Source organism: Thalia democratica, chromosome 4 (assembly GCF_965202585.1).
Source record: "Thalia democratica chromosome 4, ktThaDemo2.hap1.1, whole genome shotgun sequence".
Lineage (NCBI taxonomy): Eukaryota > Metazoa > Chordata > Thaliacea > Salpida > Salpidae > Thalia > Thalia democratica.
Window position 1 is genome coordinate 55,855,329 of NC_139168.1, and position 20,116 is coordinate 55,875,444.

General features: G+C 27.1%; 1 protein-coding gene across 3 annotated transcripts in view; it reads right to left on the reverse strand.

Annotated features, from left to right (window-relative positions):
• Positions 1-848: 848 nt before the first annotated feature.
• LOC145834105 (serine/threonine-protein kinase Sgk2-like) overlaps positions 849-20,116 on the reverse strand; it is a 46,090-nt gene continuing 26,822 nt past the window's right edge. Inside the window, exons 11-16 of one of the 3 annotated variants that reach the window (XM_082941451.1) lie at positions 15,668-15,775; positions 14,107-14,157; positions 13,879-13,968; positions 5,438-5,521; positions 3,081-3,146; positions 849-1,281 (exon numbers count right to left, since the gene is read on the reverse strand). In XM_082941451.1, coding sequence (XP_082797577.1) covers positions 1,186-1,281; positions 3,081-3,146; positions 5,438-5,521; positions 13,879-13,968; positions 14,107-14,157; positions 15,668-15,775 — 495 coding nt within the window. In that variant the 3' untranslated portion in view covers positions 849-1,185. Of the gene's footprint in view, positions 1,282-3,080; positions 3,147-5,437; positions 5,522-7,660; positions 7,776-13,878; positions 13,969-14,106; positions 14,158-15,667; positions 15,776-20,116 lie in introns of all 3 variants that reach the window. The other 2 variants (XR_014369775.1, XM_082941452.1) reach the window with 2 other exon arrangements.

The window sequence follows — 20,116 nt, forward strand, 5'->3', positions numbered from 1 at the left end:
AATTTATTTACCAAAATTAAAATATTTTTATTACTTATCAATTTTTTGCTTTCTGTTTAAGTAGTATTTTTAATTTTTGAAAGTAAAAAATGATTATGTAGATAAGAAAACTTAAGACAATTATATGATAGACATTCATGAAAATTTCTAAAGTGTTTATTAAAATCTACCACACATAATACTTTGTTTTTGAAAAAAAAAATTGTGCTACTCACTGAAAAAAGTCTAGACACGTCTATGCTACTTATATGTTTGTTTTTATTTCTAAGCAGAAAAAAGTATTTTAAACACTGAGTTTTTCGGTTAAATATTGCGTACGCGTACTTAACTAATAGTGCATACCTAAGAAATGCGTACTTAAGCGGCAAATTAAGAAGAAAAAAAATGTGAATCCCCTTTGAAAAAAGTCTAGACACGCCCCTGGTATACTTTAAACTTTTAAATAAGAGCCAATGTTAAATATTATTTAAAAACTTGTTGGAACCCCTAGCTCCTTAATTAAAAGTTTCGGACGATGAAGCTAATAAAGACTGTATCTATTTGGGCTACAATCACCTTAAAATAAATTTATTATAAATAAATAATAAAAAATATTATCCAAGTGTTCAAATGAGCTGTACAACTATCTCAAATGAGCATTTTGGGTCAAACCATAAAAGTTTGTTAGTAAAATAGTTGTTTGGTTAGTTTCAACTATTTAACTTAAGGTTCAGCAAAGTATTACATAACAAAGTTGTGTTTTTTGTTTACATAAGATATAATTAGTCGTACTAGACAATAACTATTGCTCAACTTTTTGAAATTTTTAAATTCATAAACTTGTAGTTATTTTACAAATTTAACTTATTTATTAACAGCAATATAATTTGTAGAAATTTATAACTGAGAAATATTGCAATTCAAATTCTACGGCTTTAATAAACTAAATAATATTTTTTAAAGAAGCAATGCGTGTAATATGATCAAAAAAAAAGCAGAAAATGATTAAAAATTAACAAATAGTACTAAAAACTGATTAAAAATAGTAAAATGGTAATTAGGGGCATAATTAAAGTTAAATTAAATAATTTTATCGTAAAAATAAATTCACTTCATTATGATGTTATTTTGGAATAATATATTATAATTTTACAAAAATATCTATGAGTGTTTTAAAACGTTATACAAAATGTTTAGTACTTTATACTAAGGTGAATCGTGAGAATTAGTGTCATTATCTTGTGGTGGTGCGTAAGAGAACCCGTGGAAAACATCATCAGCTTCTTGTACACTAACACTTACCTGTTGTGAATATTAAAATTTTTACATAATCAGTCGTAAATCTAAATCTCCAACTTATATATGATCTTCTTAAACTATTAAGTACCTCTTAAAAACTTCATGCTTTATCTAATTTAGAACCAGCTTTTTAGAACTTTTTTATTGAAAGGATTTAATGAAACTGTTTTATTCATCGCTTAACAATTTCGAAACTAACTAATTCATAACTCGTAGAAATGATTTTGAAATACTTTATTTTGATATTTGTAAATAGAAAATTATTAAAAGACATCTTTAACTCCAAACTCTAGCACTATTTGATTGAACTAAAAAAACATTTAAAAAGACAATATTTTGTATAGTTTAGAGATTATGAATTAGAAAAGGTGATAAAAACTAACCTTTTAACTTATAAACTTCGATAAAACTATTATATTTTATTATTAATACCATCGCTTCGAACTTCTGTTATATTTAGTTTAAAACAGTTCTTTTATACCTTTAAGCTTAAGCTTTTTTTTTAATTTCTAAATTTTTTAACTTAACATAACATTAAAAACTGATGTAATTTTTTGTAAAAAACACAAAACTACATTAACAAAGTATTTAAAACGTACCAGCATATTTTATGTCAATAAAAAGTTAAACCAAATAATAAACATAACTTATTATACTTGACTTTTAGTGTTAAATTTTAGTTTCTCGTGGAACAAAACTTAAGTCGCAACAGTTTGATGATTATAAGTTATTTTTCTATTTTTATAAAAAATAAGTAACGTTTAATTAACAAAAATTTTCTTGTTTTAAAACAATTAAAAAAAAAAATACATGCATTTTGTAAATAAAGCAAAGTTAATAGATTACAAAAAGTAGTAATTTTAAATTTAGTTTTTTTTTTGCTGATCAGCATTTTTTTAAAGACCACCCTGCACATTAAAAAAATTAGAAGAAACTCTAAAACAATAAACCGTATTGCTGTTGGAAATTAAAATAGCTAACAAAAATAAAAAGAATTACTGCCTGCATTTTTAACAATTACCAATAAGTATATAAAATATTAATGTTGTAACACTCTGCCGCGATTAGCGGTAGAGAGTCGTCGTTTTTTACTCGACTCTCTTCTCTCGAATTATTTTTATACTTATGAACACTCGATTCACTTGAGTGTGGTTGGCTTTTGTTATTGTCTCTTATTAGCAACCATGCATGTTTTAGCAACTTGTTAAAGATCGTTAGTAGCGTATCGATGGCAGTTGTTTTTAACTTAGGCTCTGAAGCCGAGGTAATTTATTTCGTATTGTTTTGCTAATACAGTTTCTCGTATTGTTATCTTTTTGTTGTAGTTATCGTTACTTTTCGCACATATATACATTGTAAATACACTTTTAACTTACAGACTGGATTTCAGTTAATCTGTAGTATGTATGAGTTATCTAACAACTTTATAATCCTACCTACAGTAAATCAGTAGTATAAGTTATCTAACAGCTTTATAAACCTACTTTCAGTTAAACAGTATTATAAGTTATCTAAAATTTTATAAACATACTTTCAGTAGTAGAACAGTAAACAGTAGTGTAAGTTTACTAACAACTTGTATACCTACTATAGTTATTAGCTAAATCAGTTTAAACACTAGCTTAAGAACTAATTTACGATATTACTATATATTAGCGCGTTATAGTCAGTTATAACCACGACCATTTCAATAAATATATAAGTAGCATTCATCCTAAGACGTTTTAATATAACTAAAAAAGCAACAAATAATTCAATCTTGATAGTTTATAATTATAAGCCACCACATTTATAAGTCTTACATTAGGTCGAGAAGTGGTCCATTTATTGCAAATTTCACAAGTTGTACAACCACTAGTACTTCGACTCTAAAGTTAGATAGTGAGTTATTAAACACCAAAATAAGAAATGATTTGTTTTGATTAGGACTTTATTACTAGCAATAGTTTAAATGACACTACAATATGAAATTAAATTACTTTTATTGGTAAAAATGATGGTCGATGGCAGTCTTTAATTAACAAGTTTCATTTATATAGCAAGAGTGATAACGGTGGTAAAAGTTAAGCAATACATATTGTCTTCGGGTTTAAGGTCTAAAAATAGATAAAAGTAAATACAAGCTTCAAACATCTCTTTTAAAATATATTACAGATTTAATAGATAGCAATGTAGACTTTGATTTAGCTGGGAACTTTTAGCACGGACAAATACGGATTAAGCTTAAACACGGTAGTACTCTTTGTTATATGAAAAAAAAAAGATAAAACAAAATTAATTCAAAAAACAGTTATAAAGAAAAGAAAATATTTTGCGGTAATCTTTTACAACTTTTAACGGTTATTTTAGTTAGTTTTAAATATTTTATTTTTTGCATTTTAATGTGTCTGCTTCAAAACTGATTTATTTCAATGACTTAACAATGCTAACAAACTTTTAGTTAAATATGTGTAGCTTTCATTAAATTTTTGCTTACTAAAATGACTAATAAGCTGGTATGTTTTAAAGTCTAGTGAAACAATTGTATCACAAATGATATTTTTTATTATAATCAATTCTTAAAAATATGTTTTTTTAATAAAAAATGCTATATACTTACTATATTTTTTTGATAAATGTTTTTAGTAAATTTTTACTAACTTTCATTAGACTTACTAAATGACTAGTCCAGGGTTACCACAGGTAGAGCTGAAATTTTTTTTCTGACTTTTCCTGACTATTTTGTAATGTAATTTTTATCCTTTTTTGTAAGTTTTCTTGTTCAAAAAATCAAGAAGTACCACCATAAAACTTTCTTTAAATTGTCTTAAATTGTGCACAATGTATGTGTTTTTGTTATAATTGCCACATGCAAAAAATCTTCAGAAAATCGAATTCCACCAAGGTGTGAGTTTCTTCAAATCGTCTAAAATCTTGAAGAGGGTGTTTTTGTAGTATTTAACAAATTAAAAAAAATTCTAGCTGAAAACTTAAAGGTTGCCGTATTTGTAGTTCTATCCTAATGAACACCATGCATTAAAAAAATATTTTTATCATCATCTTTTAAATTATTGAAACATGTTGGTTTTGACTTCGAAATAATTAAAATATCATATACGTATAATAAATTTACCTAAGTCTTATAATTTGATCTGGAAAGAAAAACAAAAACGATTAGAAAACCCTATAAAGTATTAGTTTTCTGTACAAGTAATTCTAATTAAACACCTTAAAACAAAAAATAAACTCTTTCTCAACCACATAGTAAATACTTTTGTGCAATCATAAGAGTCTTTAATTTATTCCAAAATTAGTAAGACATTGAAAAAAGACTAACTGCAAAAGCAATATTTCTTAGAAAACAATATTAGCAAATACAGTTTTAGTGATGATAAACTTTCTTAAAAGAGCGTGTTAATATCAAATTTCCTGACTTTTTTCGAAAACCCCCATTTTTAACTGATTTTTGTCTTTTTTTTTAGTTTTTCCTGACTTTTCTTGACTTTGTGGCAACCCTGCTAGTCTTTTAATTGAATGCTTTATAATTTTTGGCACTTTTTTTCCCGATTTGCAAAATTTCCTCCAGGTTTTCAAAAGTACTCAATTTTGGGTCTATTTTTAGTTTAAAGTTAAGTTTAAGGTAATAATCTGTGTTAAATAGCAAATGTGTTTTTTAATAAAAAAAAAATTAATGATGTCAAAATAATTTTAACTATATGGTAGGTTTTGGTGTCAAATCAAAATTATTCTACTTAACATGTAAAAATTCCAGGTTATTTAGTGATTTTAGTTCAAATATCTAGGTTTTTTTTCAAAATTTCTGAAATTCCAGGTTTTTTGGACTAAATTGTCAAATTCCAGGTTTTTCAAGGTTTTCAAGTTTTTTTGCAACCCTGTATTTTAGAAAAAATAAATGAATTTTGAAACGTACAGTGTGTTATCAAACTCGATTTACATATCATTACGTCATTTTCTTTAAATCTTAAGTTGACATATTAACTTTTGGCCAAAAATATACGTAATCTGAGAAAGGCTTGATGCATAAAGCCCAAAACACGTGTAAACTTCACTAGTGTTTGTTCTATATCATATATATATTTATATATATGGTTCACTGAAAAGAGTACTTTTAGTATTAAATATTTAATTCACCGTAATTAAAAATAGAATAAAAACTTACAATGTTTCCGTCTTCTTGAATAGACTTAGTAACAGGTTCTTTTGTAAATTCAGGGTCAACATGTCTAACATCCTCAGGGCCACTCTGTTTCAAACTTATGTCAATTAATTTTATTTATATGCATTTTTTTGATATATAAACAACTATTTATTTTTAATAATTTTCATAACTGATAAATATTACTTAATTTACTGAAATGTAAAGCGCTTATTTGAATAATAATGCTAGTGCAAATTTAAGTTTTTTTACACTACAAGGTTTCGGTCAAATATAACAAAGTAGTAAACAACACTAATAATGTTGCTTATCTATAATTTTATTTAAAAACTTATTCATGCATGAAAATCTAAACAAAAAAAACTAAAACATTGCATGATCAAAAAATTCAAGCTTCTAAAAATATAGTTTGGTAAAATTAGTACTATCTTACCAAATTGATTGAATTAAATTAATGCAATGAGTCATAAATGGAATTAACAACTATTAGAAAAAATATCTAAATTAAATAACAAGCTATTTAAAAAATTTAATTTAAACCAAGTATCAACAAAACCAATGACAACAGTCAAAAATCAATGAAAAGAAAAAACTACTTTGTATTAAATTAATATAACTGTCAAAGTTTGAATGGAATTAAGAACTATATAAAATCTTTTTAAAAGTCTAAAAAGTTTTTCTAAATTGAATTAAGAACTATCTAAAAATTTGAATTTAAACCAAGTATCACGAAAACTCAATAAAAGAGTCGAAACCTATTTTGTACTAGTATAGCTAAAAGTCATTAAAAATAATAAAGTGAATAAAAGTAAAACTTTCTCTAGTGTGACTAAAACCATAAGATTATTCAAATGTAACTAAAAATGCGACCCGCAAAGACTCCAAAAACTTGAAATTTGGCCCGCGAGCACCAAGTTCCAGCTAACCCCTGCGCTAATCCTTACACTCGGTTGGTAACTTATTCTTATTTATTTTTTTTATTCATTTATCTTGTTTTCTAATTTTTACTGTTTTTTTTTAACAATTTAACAATCGACCGAAGAGTAATTATTAGTTATATTTACGCGAAGCTGGTTATTATTAGTGATGTACCGGACCCGGATTTTTTTTTCAAACTAGAATCCGGCCGGAACCGGATCCGGACTTTTTTTTCAAATTAGAATCCGGCCGGAACCGGACCCGGACTTTTTTTTCAAATTAGAGTCCGGCCGGAACCGGACTTTTTTTTCAAATTAGAATCCGGCCGGATCCGGATATCAGACAAAAATGGCAATATCCGGCCGGACCCGGATAGTGAGTCCGGTACATCACTAGAATAAACTAGCCTGAGTCAGAGTGAGGTTTTTAAAAACTGAAAAAAAAGAACTTTAATCTTATAATAAGTAGAACAGCTAGCCTCAAGGTTTACAAATTTAGGTGTTATTTACCATTAAAAACCTGAAATCAAGTTCTTGAACAAAATACACTAGAAAATTACAAAATATTGAAAACTGGATCAGCTCAAACTCATTCAAAATCTAAAAGAAAACTAGCCTAAGTTTTTATAAAAAACTAAACTAGCCTGAGGCAGTCCAAGATTTTCTAAAATTCCCAAAAATCTTCAAACCAGCAGGGTTGCCACTGTTTAAGTCAATAAAACTAGCTAGAGTGAGTATAAACAAGCCTGAGTCAGAATGAGGTTTATAAAAACTTAAAAAATACTTTAATCTTATAATCAGTAGAAAAGCTAGCAAAGGTTGACAATTTGGTAGTAAAGTTGTGGACTGATTGTGGTGCACTTAACTTATTAGTACTATCCATCATAATTAAATCCTACTTTATTTAATTAATATCTAACAAATACTAAATTCTAACTGAGACTACTTTCTATAATCAGACACGACAGTTTTGAGTGATGAATCTTTTATATAAAACACAACAAGAAATACTAGCATATACAAAATTATTAATTACTTTGGTTACACTTTAAAAACTGGAAGCTATTTAAATCTATATCAAAAGACTTAAAACAAAAAACTAAAAATTAAATAAAACTTTTAGTAAACAAGAAACTGTAAAATTTTTAATAAACTATTAAACTATAAACCTGGCTTAAATATTTAAACAATTAAACACCTGTTGAAATATTCGCTTTTAAGACAAAACACTACTTACAATAAGCATTCACAAAAACGTTCAAGATATTTTGTTGCTTCAAGCTACACATTAAACTAACTAACTGCTTACATATAAACTGCCTGTCATGTTCTGATGTTTTGTTACATCAGTATTTAGTTTGAAACATTTCGTCATATGATTCTCATTGGCTCGTACATTCAACCGTATCAACTCTAAATATTCTCTGAGCACAATTTTAAACAATAAATAATGCAAGTATTCATTCCAAAGTTTTCAATTTTACAACATATGTAAAGAGTTGCATTTCATGAAATGTTTATTTATAGTTTAAATGTAAACAAATGTAAATTAGTCACGTGTACAAAATGAGCCAATCACGGTAGATGTTTAATTTTAACTGACGAAAATGACTCTTATTAATTTTCACAGGGTTTGTTTTTGAAAAAATGGTTTTCAGTATGCTATTTTTTACTAACTAGATCCGGGTCCGGACTTTTTTTTCAAATTAGAATCCGGCCGGATCCGGATATCAGACAAAAATGGCAATATCCGGCCGGACCCGGATAGTGAGTCCGGTACATCACTAGTTATTATCTGACTCCGTGCGTTGTAACTATATCGGTGATGTTATTTAAATGTTTAGACTTGACTTAGCTAAGTTATTTAGCTAATTTAGACTATCTTTTAAGCTTAGCCTAATTAAATAGTTAGATTGTTAGAATGCTTTAACTAACTATATATAAAGAAATCGAGTTCTAGAAATAAAAAATGTACTACGATGGATATAAACTGCGATAAACACATTAACAAAACATAGCAAACTATACAAATAACTACTTCAATTCAGAAGTTAATATAAAAAACAGTCGCCTTCGTACAAGAAGTACGAGGCGAACACAACCTTTTAAGCACGATATGTTATTATTACAAGCTAAAAACTAACTGGCCAAAAAACTAGCGCTTTTTTAAATCTAAGCATTTTTAACTTTGAGAGAAAAGGAAGAAAAGAACAGTGCAAGCTGTTACATTCTCTCGACTTAAACCCGCTATTTTGGAGCTTACACTTATCTCTAAGAAAATATTGTCTTTAATTATTTTTGAATTTGTAAAAAACACTAAAAAACCTCTAATATAGAAGCATAAATGAAATATGACGGTCGACTATCGTCGACTTATATCTTGTTATTTGTAAAAAAATACTATTTCACTTAATGCTTTAAATTCCGTAAATTAAAGTAAATGCCCTAAATTCCGTAAATGACGCGCAGAATAAAAAAGTTTTAACAATTTACAAAATGAAAAAAAAAACTGAAAGAATTTTTAGAATTTTTTTTCGCTAATAGTGCTCGCGCTCCGTTGTTTCCCGTAGACGCTCCTCGTACATGCTCGGTCTCCTCATCTGTACTCCAACTCGGCCACCTTGCTGATGGTACATCAGATCTCTTTGTCACTTTCGCCGACTTTTTGATGACTTTCGATTCTCGAGCCGTTTTCGTGCGAAGTTCAAAAAATGTTTAAGCAACTACTTGAATTGATTTAATTACAAGTAAAAATATAAAGAAGATACTATTTCAAGTATTTTCAAGTACTTTCAAGTATGTTAATAAGAAACTTAAAAATATTTATAGCTTCAGTTTAAACGAACTATTTTTTATACAAAATTTAGCGTATTGAAAACGTTTCACATTTAACACGAGTTAGTTGACAAAACAAGCAATTACATGCATCTCAAAAGTTTAGACTTGTTTTCGTAAAAATATATAGCTCTTGAACTTTATACTAATTTATAAACGTATTCTAGAAAAGTTGAAAACAAATTAGTTTTTTAGCGTTAAAATGTTGAATAAGATTTTTAATAGCCCGAATGACCTTATTAAAATTGTGTTTTTATAAGTAAGCTGAAGTGTATAACAACAAAAAACATGATTATATATTTTTTATCAGCAATTACTAAGGTTATTATAGTACACTGTAGATTTTATAGTTCAAAGTTTGAACATAAAATTGTTGTTTAAAAACAAATTAAAATTAAGTTTATCAAATTAAGGTAATTTTTTATATTAGTAAGAGCTCAATATAAAATTTTAGTTTAAGTTTAAACTTTAAAAATACTCCTTTAATTTCTTATGACTCGATTTCGTCCTAAGCTTTGTTCAGAAAGCCTCTTAGACTAGTTGTATGCTATAATTAAATAAAATAAATTGCTCTTTTGGTGGTCTTAACTTTTCGTTCTAAAGTTAATTAACCGTAAAGTTTCAATAACATCTTAGTTTAATTTACTAGCGGTGAAAAATAGCGTTTGAAAAAAAACTCAAAGTTTCACAACGGTTTGTTTTCAAACTAACAAGTTTTATGATTTAAAATTTTTAAATTGCCATCGATGGAAAATGAACCAAAATAATTCGCGATTATTTTTAAAAATGCGTGCATTGTTTAAAAATATTTTGTTTTTAAAATTTTTAAAGCGCCAATGGAAAATGAACCAAAATAATTCGCGATTATTTTTTAAAATGTGTGAATTGTTTAAAGATATCTTGGTTTTAAAACGCCATTTGTGAAACATAAATCAAACTAATTCGTGGTTTGTTTTAAAAATCTGCTGTAAGCTATTTTCGAAAGGTTTTTGTTATTCGCAATCGTTTTGCGTTTCAAGTAAGAAATGTGTTTTTTTGTTAAGATTCCGCGATCGGGCCTAACATTTTTTGTTTCGTCGTTGTTTGGCATCGCTGATGTGCTTTTGTTTAGAGAAAGGGACAACTTTCGTGATTTTGTCGCTTTGCCGGCCGAAGTAACGCTGGAGAAAGTGTTTGTAGTCGCTGCTGTGCTTTTGTTTAGAGAAAGGGGCAGCTTTCGTGAGTTCGCCGGTTTGTCGGAAGCCATTTCTGAACCGGCCGTTGGCTCTAATTGTTTTGGTGCTGGCTGAGATGGTTCTGATCGTTGGCGCTGGTTGCATAGGTGCTGGCTTCGGTGGCGCTGACCGTTGACTCTGACCCTGGTGATTCTGGCTGCGATTGCGCTGACCGTTGGGACTGCCCGATGTGGTGCTGACTAAGATGGCTCAGATCTTTAGTGCTAGTCGTAGACTCTGGCCCTGGTGATGCTTGCCGTGGTTGCTAAGAACGTTGGTTCTTATCAGGTATTTTTGTTGCATTACGTGACGCTGTACTTGTGACGTCATAATTCGGTATGGCGACAGCGCGATTGCGTTTTGATTCTCTAGCAGCTTCTCTGCGATCGAGTTCGGCTCCTTCGGCTTCTGATTCGCGTAATTCGGTTTCTAATTCGCGTAATTCTTGTAAAGATTTGCTAGCAACTGTTCGCGTTCGAGTTCGGCGAACGAGAATAGTGATTTTTTATTGACTTTAAAAACCTGATGACGGTTTTAAATAAAAAAACATCAATAACTATCTATAGGTGATAATTTTTTGTTTTATGCTTGACTTTCTATTAACAACAATTATAGTAGGCTTCTAATTGTTGATTTAGCTTATAATATTGTTTACTGACAGAAGGTATAGTGTTTATTGAACTGATACTACTGTTTGCTGAAAGTAGGTATAGTGTTTATTGAACTGATACTACTGTTTGCTGAAAGTAGGTATAGTGTTTATTGAACTGATACTACTGTTTACTGAAAGTAGGTATAGTGTTTATTGAACTGATACTACTGTTGCTGAAAGTAGGTAGAGTGTTTATTCTAAACTAATTTTGGGTCACCATTACGAAACGTAGAAAATAAAAAGAAGAAGTTACGGACTTAAATAAGGTGCGTGTTAAACAACTTGGGTTCACCATTTAACTATCGACCGAAGAGGGTTAATACTTATATACGCGATTCTGGTTATTATCTGACTCCGTGCGTTATAATAATAGTATCGGTGATGTTATTTAAATGTTTAGACTTGACTTAGCTAAGTTATTTAGCTAAGTCGACTTAATAAATTGCGAACTAAACTTAGACTATCTTTTAAGCTTAACCTAATTAAATAGTTAGATTGTTAGAATGATTCAACTAATTATATATAAAGAAATCGAGTTCAAGAAATAAAAGCTGTATTATGATGAATATAAACTGCGATAAACACATTAATAAAACATAGCAAACTATACAAATAACTACTTCAATTCAGAAGTTAATATAAAAAACAGTCGCCTTCGTACAAGAAGTACGAGGCGAACACAACCTTTTAAGCACGATATGTTATTATTACAAGCTAAAAACTAACTGGCCAAAAAACTAGCGTTTTATTGAATTTAAGCATTTTTAACTTTGAGAGAAAATTATTTTTATAACTCTCGTGCTAAAATGATCCTTGTGCAAAAGTGACCCTTTGTGCAAAAATGTCTTCGTGCGTATTTGACGCGTTCCCGTTTTAAACAGTTTCATTTTATTTTTTCTTCAGCAAAGCTTTAGTTTATTAAACACGTTTTGCAGAAATATAGAATTTAAAAAATTTATGACTTAGTGAAAATGACGGTTTTTTGTGCAGTAAATTAAGCTTGAAAAATAAGCTGACTTTAGTTTTGTTAATGGTTTAAGAATTTGTGCATTTTGAAAAAGTTTTAGTTCTTGATATTAAAAACTTTGTGAAGTATGAAAAGGAAAGGTCGTATTAAAAATTTTTTTTTAAACTGCTCGTGTGTGTGGCTTAATTTTACTTTGATTTAATATTCAATTAGGTTTAATTTTGCTAAAAAAAGTATTTTTGGTAATGAATGTATATATTTTATCTCTCTCTTATCTTGTTTAGTGTAATAGTCTTGCCTGATATATAAATTTCGAATATTTTTAAGTTGCCAAGTTTGTAGCCGAATTTAATACTGAATTTTGATTTGTCCTGTTTAGTGTATATATATTTTTACAAAACTACGGTTTTTTCTAAAACAACTGTTTTACTATTCTGTTAAACAGAACAGATCCTTATTCAGTGTATTAAGTAGATAATAAAATAAAACACAAGTCAAAGTACACATGAAGTTAAGATAAAATTTTGATGAAAAGTTTTAAAGGGCCTCTATCTATATATAAATAATATATTTATAAATAATAACAAATTAAAAAGCTCAAGTTTTGCCTTCCGGCTTCTTGGTAGCTGATTTTAATAAGAGCAGAAAACTCTTTCCAGCTACATACGTTAAAAGCAAAGTTTATAGAATTTTTTAAAACTCAGTTTTTGTAAACATAAACGATTTGCCTATCAAAGTCGACAATTTAAGATATTATATTAAGTATATTTTATTTTTCTTAGGTTATCTAAAATATTTTTTAGCAAGGTTTATTTAGAATATATAATTTAAATTCAAATTTAATGAATTTAGTGCATTAAAACATTAAAAAATAATTTTAATTTACTTCTTTAATTTAAACCAAGTTAAAACAAAAATATTCATAAGCATAGTTTGTTGAATTATCACGTCGTTTTTATAGCTTAAATAAAAAATGTGTTATTTAAGATTCTTGTTTCATTTAATTTTACTAACAGCACTTAATTTAAAGCACTATAAAAATATTTTGTTTCTTAAGCAGTAGTTACTTTGAATGTTTTATTGAATTTTTATACCAAAAAAGTTATTTAAAATATAAAATATTTTACTACTTTTATAAACTGGTGTACAGAACTAATCAACGGTGCAAAAGATTTTTTGATTTTTTTTTAGATTTAATAATTTTCTTCCAGGTTTTTGGAAATAAAAGTTGTTTTTTGAACTTTTTTTTAGTACAAAATTATGTTTAAGATGTCTAAACTGTATAAAATTATTGAAATATACTGTAATGTTACTTTGAATGTTTTTTTTAATAATACTTGATACTCTAAAAGTCTAAATAACACAAAAATAAAACTATTGTATACAATAGATTTTTCTCGCCTAAACATTATTTAACAGTAAAAATTTAAAAGTTCAAAGTTTTATAGCTATTTTGTACAAAATTCCAGATTTCTATTGCTTAAACCTCATGATTCTAGGTTTTTTGGCAACCCTGACTAATGTGCACTAATTGTTCATGCTTAATAAACACGATAAACACATAAACAAGATACAATGCTTTTAGTAAAAAAACCAATTGAAAAGAAAATTTAATTTTACTGTCTTTTAAATATGAACAGTTACACGTTTATTTTACAAGTACTTTCGTTTTATTTAAAAGTATTTTTACGAGTAGAACGGCTTCCACAACAGTAAATAAATATATATACTGTATAAAATAAGGTACTTAACTCTAATTGAGTATCTTTCCCTATTTATTCTTAAAAAAACTTAAAAATTGTTATTCAAATCTATAATACTGTAACTTTGTAAAACTTGTAATGTTGAAAAACACTTACTACATTAGGATTGTACGGAGGCGTAGATTGTCGGTTTTCTAGTCTTTCCCAGTCTATAGACACAAAAAACTCATGTTCTTTTATTTCTGTCTGATTTAAAAAATAAAACAATAAATTTAGTGAAGTTAGTTACATTAGAATATTAGAAAATTTTTAGTTAGTTTATTTGACCATTACTATACTGCTTTAACTTACTTTAAGAGTCAACATTATTTAAACAAAACTTACCAAGTCATTCAAACCAGATCCTAACCTACTTTCTGGCTTTTTTTGTAAAAGCTGCAAAAAATAAGTATAATCAACAAAAAATATCATAAAAGCTCAAAATTATAAAACCTTAAACAAGAGTTTAATAAAATACAAAGTTGTAGCGTGCTTATAACAAACAGTAAAAGTAAAAATAATCTAATTAGTAAATAGTTAATATAGTTGGTTTACCATTTAATGTAATTTAAGTGTTTATCATAAGCCTCTGTTCTTCGATTTTTATCATTTCCAAGTTTTAAAATTCATTCTTCTTGCATTGGTTTAGAAATTTTAAATTTCGTATAACTATAATAATTGAAATCGATATTATTCGAAACAATAACTGCTTAAGTTAAATACTCAAACTACATCTTACTTTTCTCGGCTGTAAAGTTCACTTTTCTTGCATCGCTTTAGAACTCTGTCGTATTTGTACAATAATGATCGAAGAACAGAGCCTTAGTTAAATACTCAAACTCATTTAAATGGTAAAGCAACATTAATAAGTGTTTACTGAATACAGGGTTACCAAAGTTTTTGATTTTTTTTTCTAGGTTTTCTAAGTTTCTGCCAGGGTTTTAAAAGTGAAGTTTTTTAGTCCAATTTTAGTATAAAATAAAGATTAAAGTAAAAAACTGTCTTAAATGGTATAAAAATATTGAAAATATATTGAAATCCTATTTCAAATGTGTTTATTATAAAAAAATTCTAAGTAGTACGGAATTCTTTATTGTATAGTTCATACTTTTTTTTTTCTAATATAAATTACAAAACTTTTCGTGTATAAATGCCATATTTTTCCAGGTTTTTTCGTGATTTTTATTCTTATTTCCAGGTTTTTTACAGAATTTTTTAAATTTAATGTTTTTTTTTCCTAAATTTTTAAACTTCAGGTTTTCCAGGTTTTTTGGAAACCCTTTGATAGCATATTTTGCTTCCTTTAACTACGCTAAAAAAATTTATTCTGTAGAAGTCTTATTTGTACAACTCATAATATTTTTAAAACGTAGTATGTAAGCTTAAATTCATGTTTTATCACTTGATGAGAACATTAAGTCTATATCAAAATACTTCGTATAAAATATAAAACCAATAAAAAAGACTAATTTCTATTTATTTAAATCAAGCTGCAAATGGTATCTAAAGAAAAATGGAAATTTATTTATCAATTTTAGTTTACCATTTACAACATATTAAAATATTGGGTTAAAACGTTCCTTAGCTTTAAAGGCTTCCAGCTTAAATGTTTTATATTTAATCAAGTGTAATTTTTACTTTTAATCTTATTTAATATCAATTTACAATTTAATAAATATGTCATTATAACAAGAACTAATTACAAATTTATGTAACTTTATTTCAAGTAGATACTGTATTTATACTTAGTTTAAACAAATCACAAGTAATCCGATTTAGTATAAGTGCTATTAAAAATCTCACAGTATTAACTATTTTGCATTCTATTTAAATTTGTAGTAATTAAATTATTTTTATAAAATTCAAAAAAAAAATATATATGATAACGTATAAATTAAAAACTAACTTTGTTTAGTATCAATTTTGCAGCAGCTGAAACAGAAGATCTTAATCTAAGGGGCTTGTATAAAATATTTTCATACATCTCATTTGTGTTTTGACTGTAAAACGGAGGCTAAAAATCAATAGATCTAATAGTCATTCAAAAACAACTAAAAAGGTAAACATTTATTTTTATTATATTGTTTTAGTATAGAGTTAAGAAACTTTTTCAGATGTCGGTTTAAATTTATTAAAAAAAAAATTCCTGGGCCGTGTAACTTTGAAATTAAAAAAAAGTGAAAAAACTTATTTAAAGCTAAATTGAATGAAATCATCATTTGATAAACAGTACTGTGCACAGAAAACTAGGCTTATAGCACATTTCAAAACTTTTGCCAAAGAGTGCTAAGTTTTATTTGTATTCCAAAAATTGTTTTCAAGCTAAAATTAATTTGTATGGACCAGATATTTCTGCTGAATTCCGTCCTAACTTGCCCAATCGTTGTTTGTGTTACCGTAAATTTTAATACTCAGAGATCAATAAACATCTAGTCTATGAATTTTTTCAACAATTTATAAAATATAACAGCATTAGTGTTTTGTACAAAAACCTTAAATTTTTATAAGTTACATTTGACAATTTAACTTTTTATCATATTTATATACCATTTGCAACTTGTATAGCAAAAAATTAAAAAGTCAACGGTTAAATTGATGTCTGATATCGGTTTTAAAATAACTTTAGAAGCGCAAATAACGAATTTTTTAGATGTTACTTTAAATTTATCTAATAATACTTACCGTCCGTACCGTAAACCGAATTCTTTATTAAACTTTATTTATATTAATTCTGACCACCCTTATCATGTAAAAAATTGCCTCCCGGTAATGACACAAAAACGTTTAAGTACCCTCTCTTCGAATGAAAAGATATTTAACGAAATAAAAGCACCGTACGAAAATGAATTAAAAAATTGAGGTTTTAAATGTAAATTTAAACGATAAAATGTAGATAAAAAACGCAAAAAACCGCTTAACCGACATATAATGTGGTATAATCCTCCATATTGCTCTTCAGTTAATATAAACTTAGGTAAAGAATTTTTAAAGCTAGTCGATAAGCACTTCCCCGAAAGCCACTTTTATAACAAAATTTTCAATAGAAAAACAGTTAAAATTTCTTATAGTTGCATGAGTAATGTTAAAACTTTAATACAATCGCACAACAAAACAGTAATTTCAAACTTTAAAAATAGACATATAAAAGCTAATACAAATAATAATTCTAGTAATAAAGTTAGTAATAACGTAGATATGTACAATATTTTTAATTATACTAATCATATTAATAATAACAGTAATAATAAAAATTATAATCTTAATAATAGTAATATTAACAGTAATAATAATGACAATCCTAATAGTAAAAATTTTAATTATGGTAACAACAATGTAAAACATATTAAAACTTTAAACATTAAAGATATAAGCTGTAATGATAACTTTAATATTAATGATAATGAAAATATCCATATCAATAGTACTAATAGTAGTGTAGATTATAATAATCAACGTATAACTAGAAGTATTTCTAAAATGATAAAAGAAAACTTATAACAAGTAAGTGATAATAGCGCTAAAAGTATAAGCAAAATGCATAACAATAAAACTATAAATAAATATTCAAAAGTTACTAACTATAATAGTAATAAGTTAAGTAATATGCCTAAAACATGTAATTGCCGTAAATTAAACAAAGATAACTGCCCATTAAAAGGTAATTGTTTAATTAAAAATGTAATTTATAAAGTTAAAGTTGAAAGTAAGGGCCCAGATAAAATTTATATCGGAAGTACAGCAGGTAGTTTCAAGGATAGATATGCTAACCATAAACATACTTTTAAAAGTATAAATAAAAAACAAAGCACGCGTTTATCGGATTATGTCTGGAGCTTTTTTCACAGGTACGGTAAAAGGCCAAACATGGAGTGGAGTATCGTTTCAAAGATCAAACATGCATCCAACGGAGTAAGTAGAATTTGCCCAACTTGCAATACAGAAAGAACAGTAATTGCAGCAGAAGATAAAGACCTACTTCTGAATAAGCGGCAAGATTTATCGAATATTTGTCCCCACAACCAACGATTCTACTTAAAATAACTCAGTCTACTTATGTACTAATTTATTTCACAACACTCACATTACAATTACATACACTTGCAAGCTTAATACTTCATGTTTTTAAGCTGTATAAATTATTGACCAATTTGTTAAATTTATTATGACGTAACATTTCTGCACAACTCAATTTAATTTTCATTTTAAAAACTTGCCTATTCTTAGAGCTTTTTGAGGTTAATGCCTACTTTTATTAAATTTTTATTTTTTGTAGACAATTTTATAATTTTATGTTTTTATCCCAAACTTTGTTTTTAAACCATAAAGTTCATTTATAGTTACTACCAACATAAACACTATACATAATTATACTTGCTTTTTCTGCTTTTTTTTCTAATGTGTGTTAATATTTTATAGACTCCGTAAGTCTGTACTTAAATTTATTTGAGAGCAGTGAAACGCCGTTAGTTGAAATAAAGTTTTAGCACAAGAACATCTGTGGTATCAATAGATTATTCATTTTGTTTTATAATTTATTACACAAAGCTTTTCTAAACTATACGAGTTTCATTGTCAAGTGATATATTTTAAAGGAAACTTGAAAAATTTTTTGGTAAGTGAACAGCTTTAAAAAATAACTTCAAACTATGACGTATGAATAAATTCAAATAAATACAAAATTTAGAGATTTAGCAAGTAAAAATAAAGATATTTTTACTAATATATTGTTAATAATTTTGTTTTTCCATTTAAAATGCTATTTGCGTATTTAAATAAGGTCGCTCTTCCTAAATCAATATTGATTCCAGGCTGTAGAGTTTGCTTTGCTTACATCGTTTCAAAACTTTAAAGTTTTGAACTATGTTAGAGTTTTGACAGGGTGTGCAATTAAAAAGATGTTCAAATATTGCGCTGTTTTTATCTGTTCCGCAGTGGTCTGTAATTCGTCGGAATATTTGCCGTGGTTTTTCTCGAATGTAAGAGATGCTCTGATCTGCAGAGCAGGTATATTTATAAATAACATTTGCGTCAAATACTTCTGAGCATTTACTTTTGTTGCTGAAGTAGTCAGAAACTTTTTTGCTAGTGTAGGCCGGTCTAATATTAATGTTGTGCTTTTGAAAATGAAAAAAAAACAGAAACCGAAAACTACTCTTATTTCTCAACAGTTTATGTAGGTAGTTGTTCAATAAGATTCCAAAAACGAATATCATCCATACTTCAAAAGCACAACATTAATATTAAATCGGCCTACACCAGCAAAAAAGTTTCTGACTACTTAAGCAACAAAAGTAAATGCTCAGAAGTATTTGACGCAAATGTTATCTATAAATACACCTGCTCTGCAGATCAGAGCATCTCTTACATTCGAGAAAAATCACGGCAAATATTCCGACGAATTACAGACCACTGCGGAACAGATAAAAACAGCGCAATATTTGAACATCTTTTTAATTGCACACCCTGTCAAAACTCTAACATAGTTCAAAACTTTAAAGTTTTGAAACGATGTAAGCAAAGCGAACTCTACAGCCTGGAATCAATATTGATTGAGGAAGAGCGACCTTATTTGAATACGCAAATAGCATTTTAAATGGAATAACAAAATTATTAACAATCTATTAATAAACATATCTTTATTTTTACTTGCTAAATCTCTAAATTTTGTATTTATTTAAATTAATTTATACGTCATAGTTTAAAGTTATTTTTTAAAGCTGTTCACTTACCAAAAAAATTTTCAAATTTCATTTAAAATTTATCACTTGACAATGAAACTCGTATAGTTTTGAAAAGCTTTGTGTAATAAAATACAAACCAAAATGAATAATCTATTGATATTAAGTTGCAAATGGTATATAAATAGGTTCAAAAACCTTCCTACAATAGAACTTTTTATCAGTTTTACGATTTTTTATAAAGACTTAGTAATTAATAAATTAAGAGCATTACAGTTGCAACTAATGCATCAATGTGCTGACTGCAAGATGCTAACTTATATGATAGGATTGGCTTAGTTTAGTGTCACAGTGTTAGTTATAAATACTTAAGTTCACAAGTAAATTTGAATATATCTTAATATCTAAAGTTTACAACTAACTATGAATATATCTTAATATCAAACTATACAGCATCCTTCTTTATTACACTAACATATGTTTCTGTGTGTTAACGGATTAAGAATCAGAAAATTATTATTATATATTCCGGTGAACTTGTTTCACTCGGATCTTTTATTAACAAACACTTAAATTTATATTTTGATTAGTTATATCTTAATATCAGAATATCTAAAAATTATGATTGTTAGTAAAACAGTTTAAAAAATAAGTTTTAATTAAGACGTATGAATAAA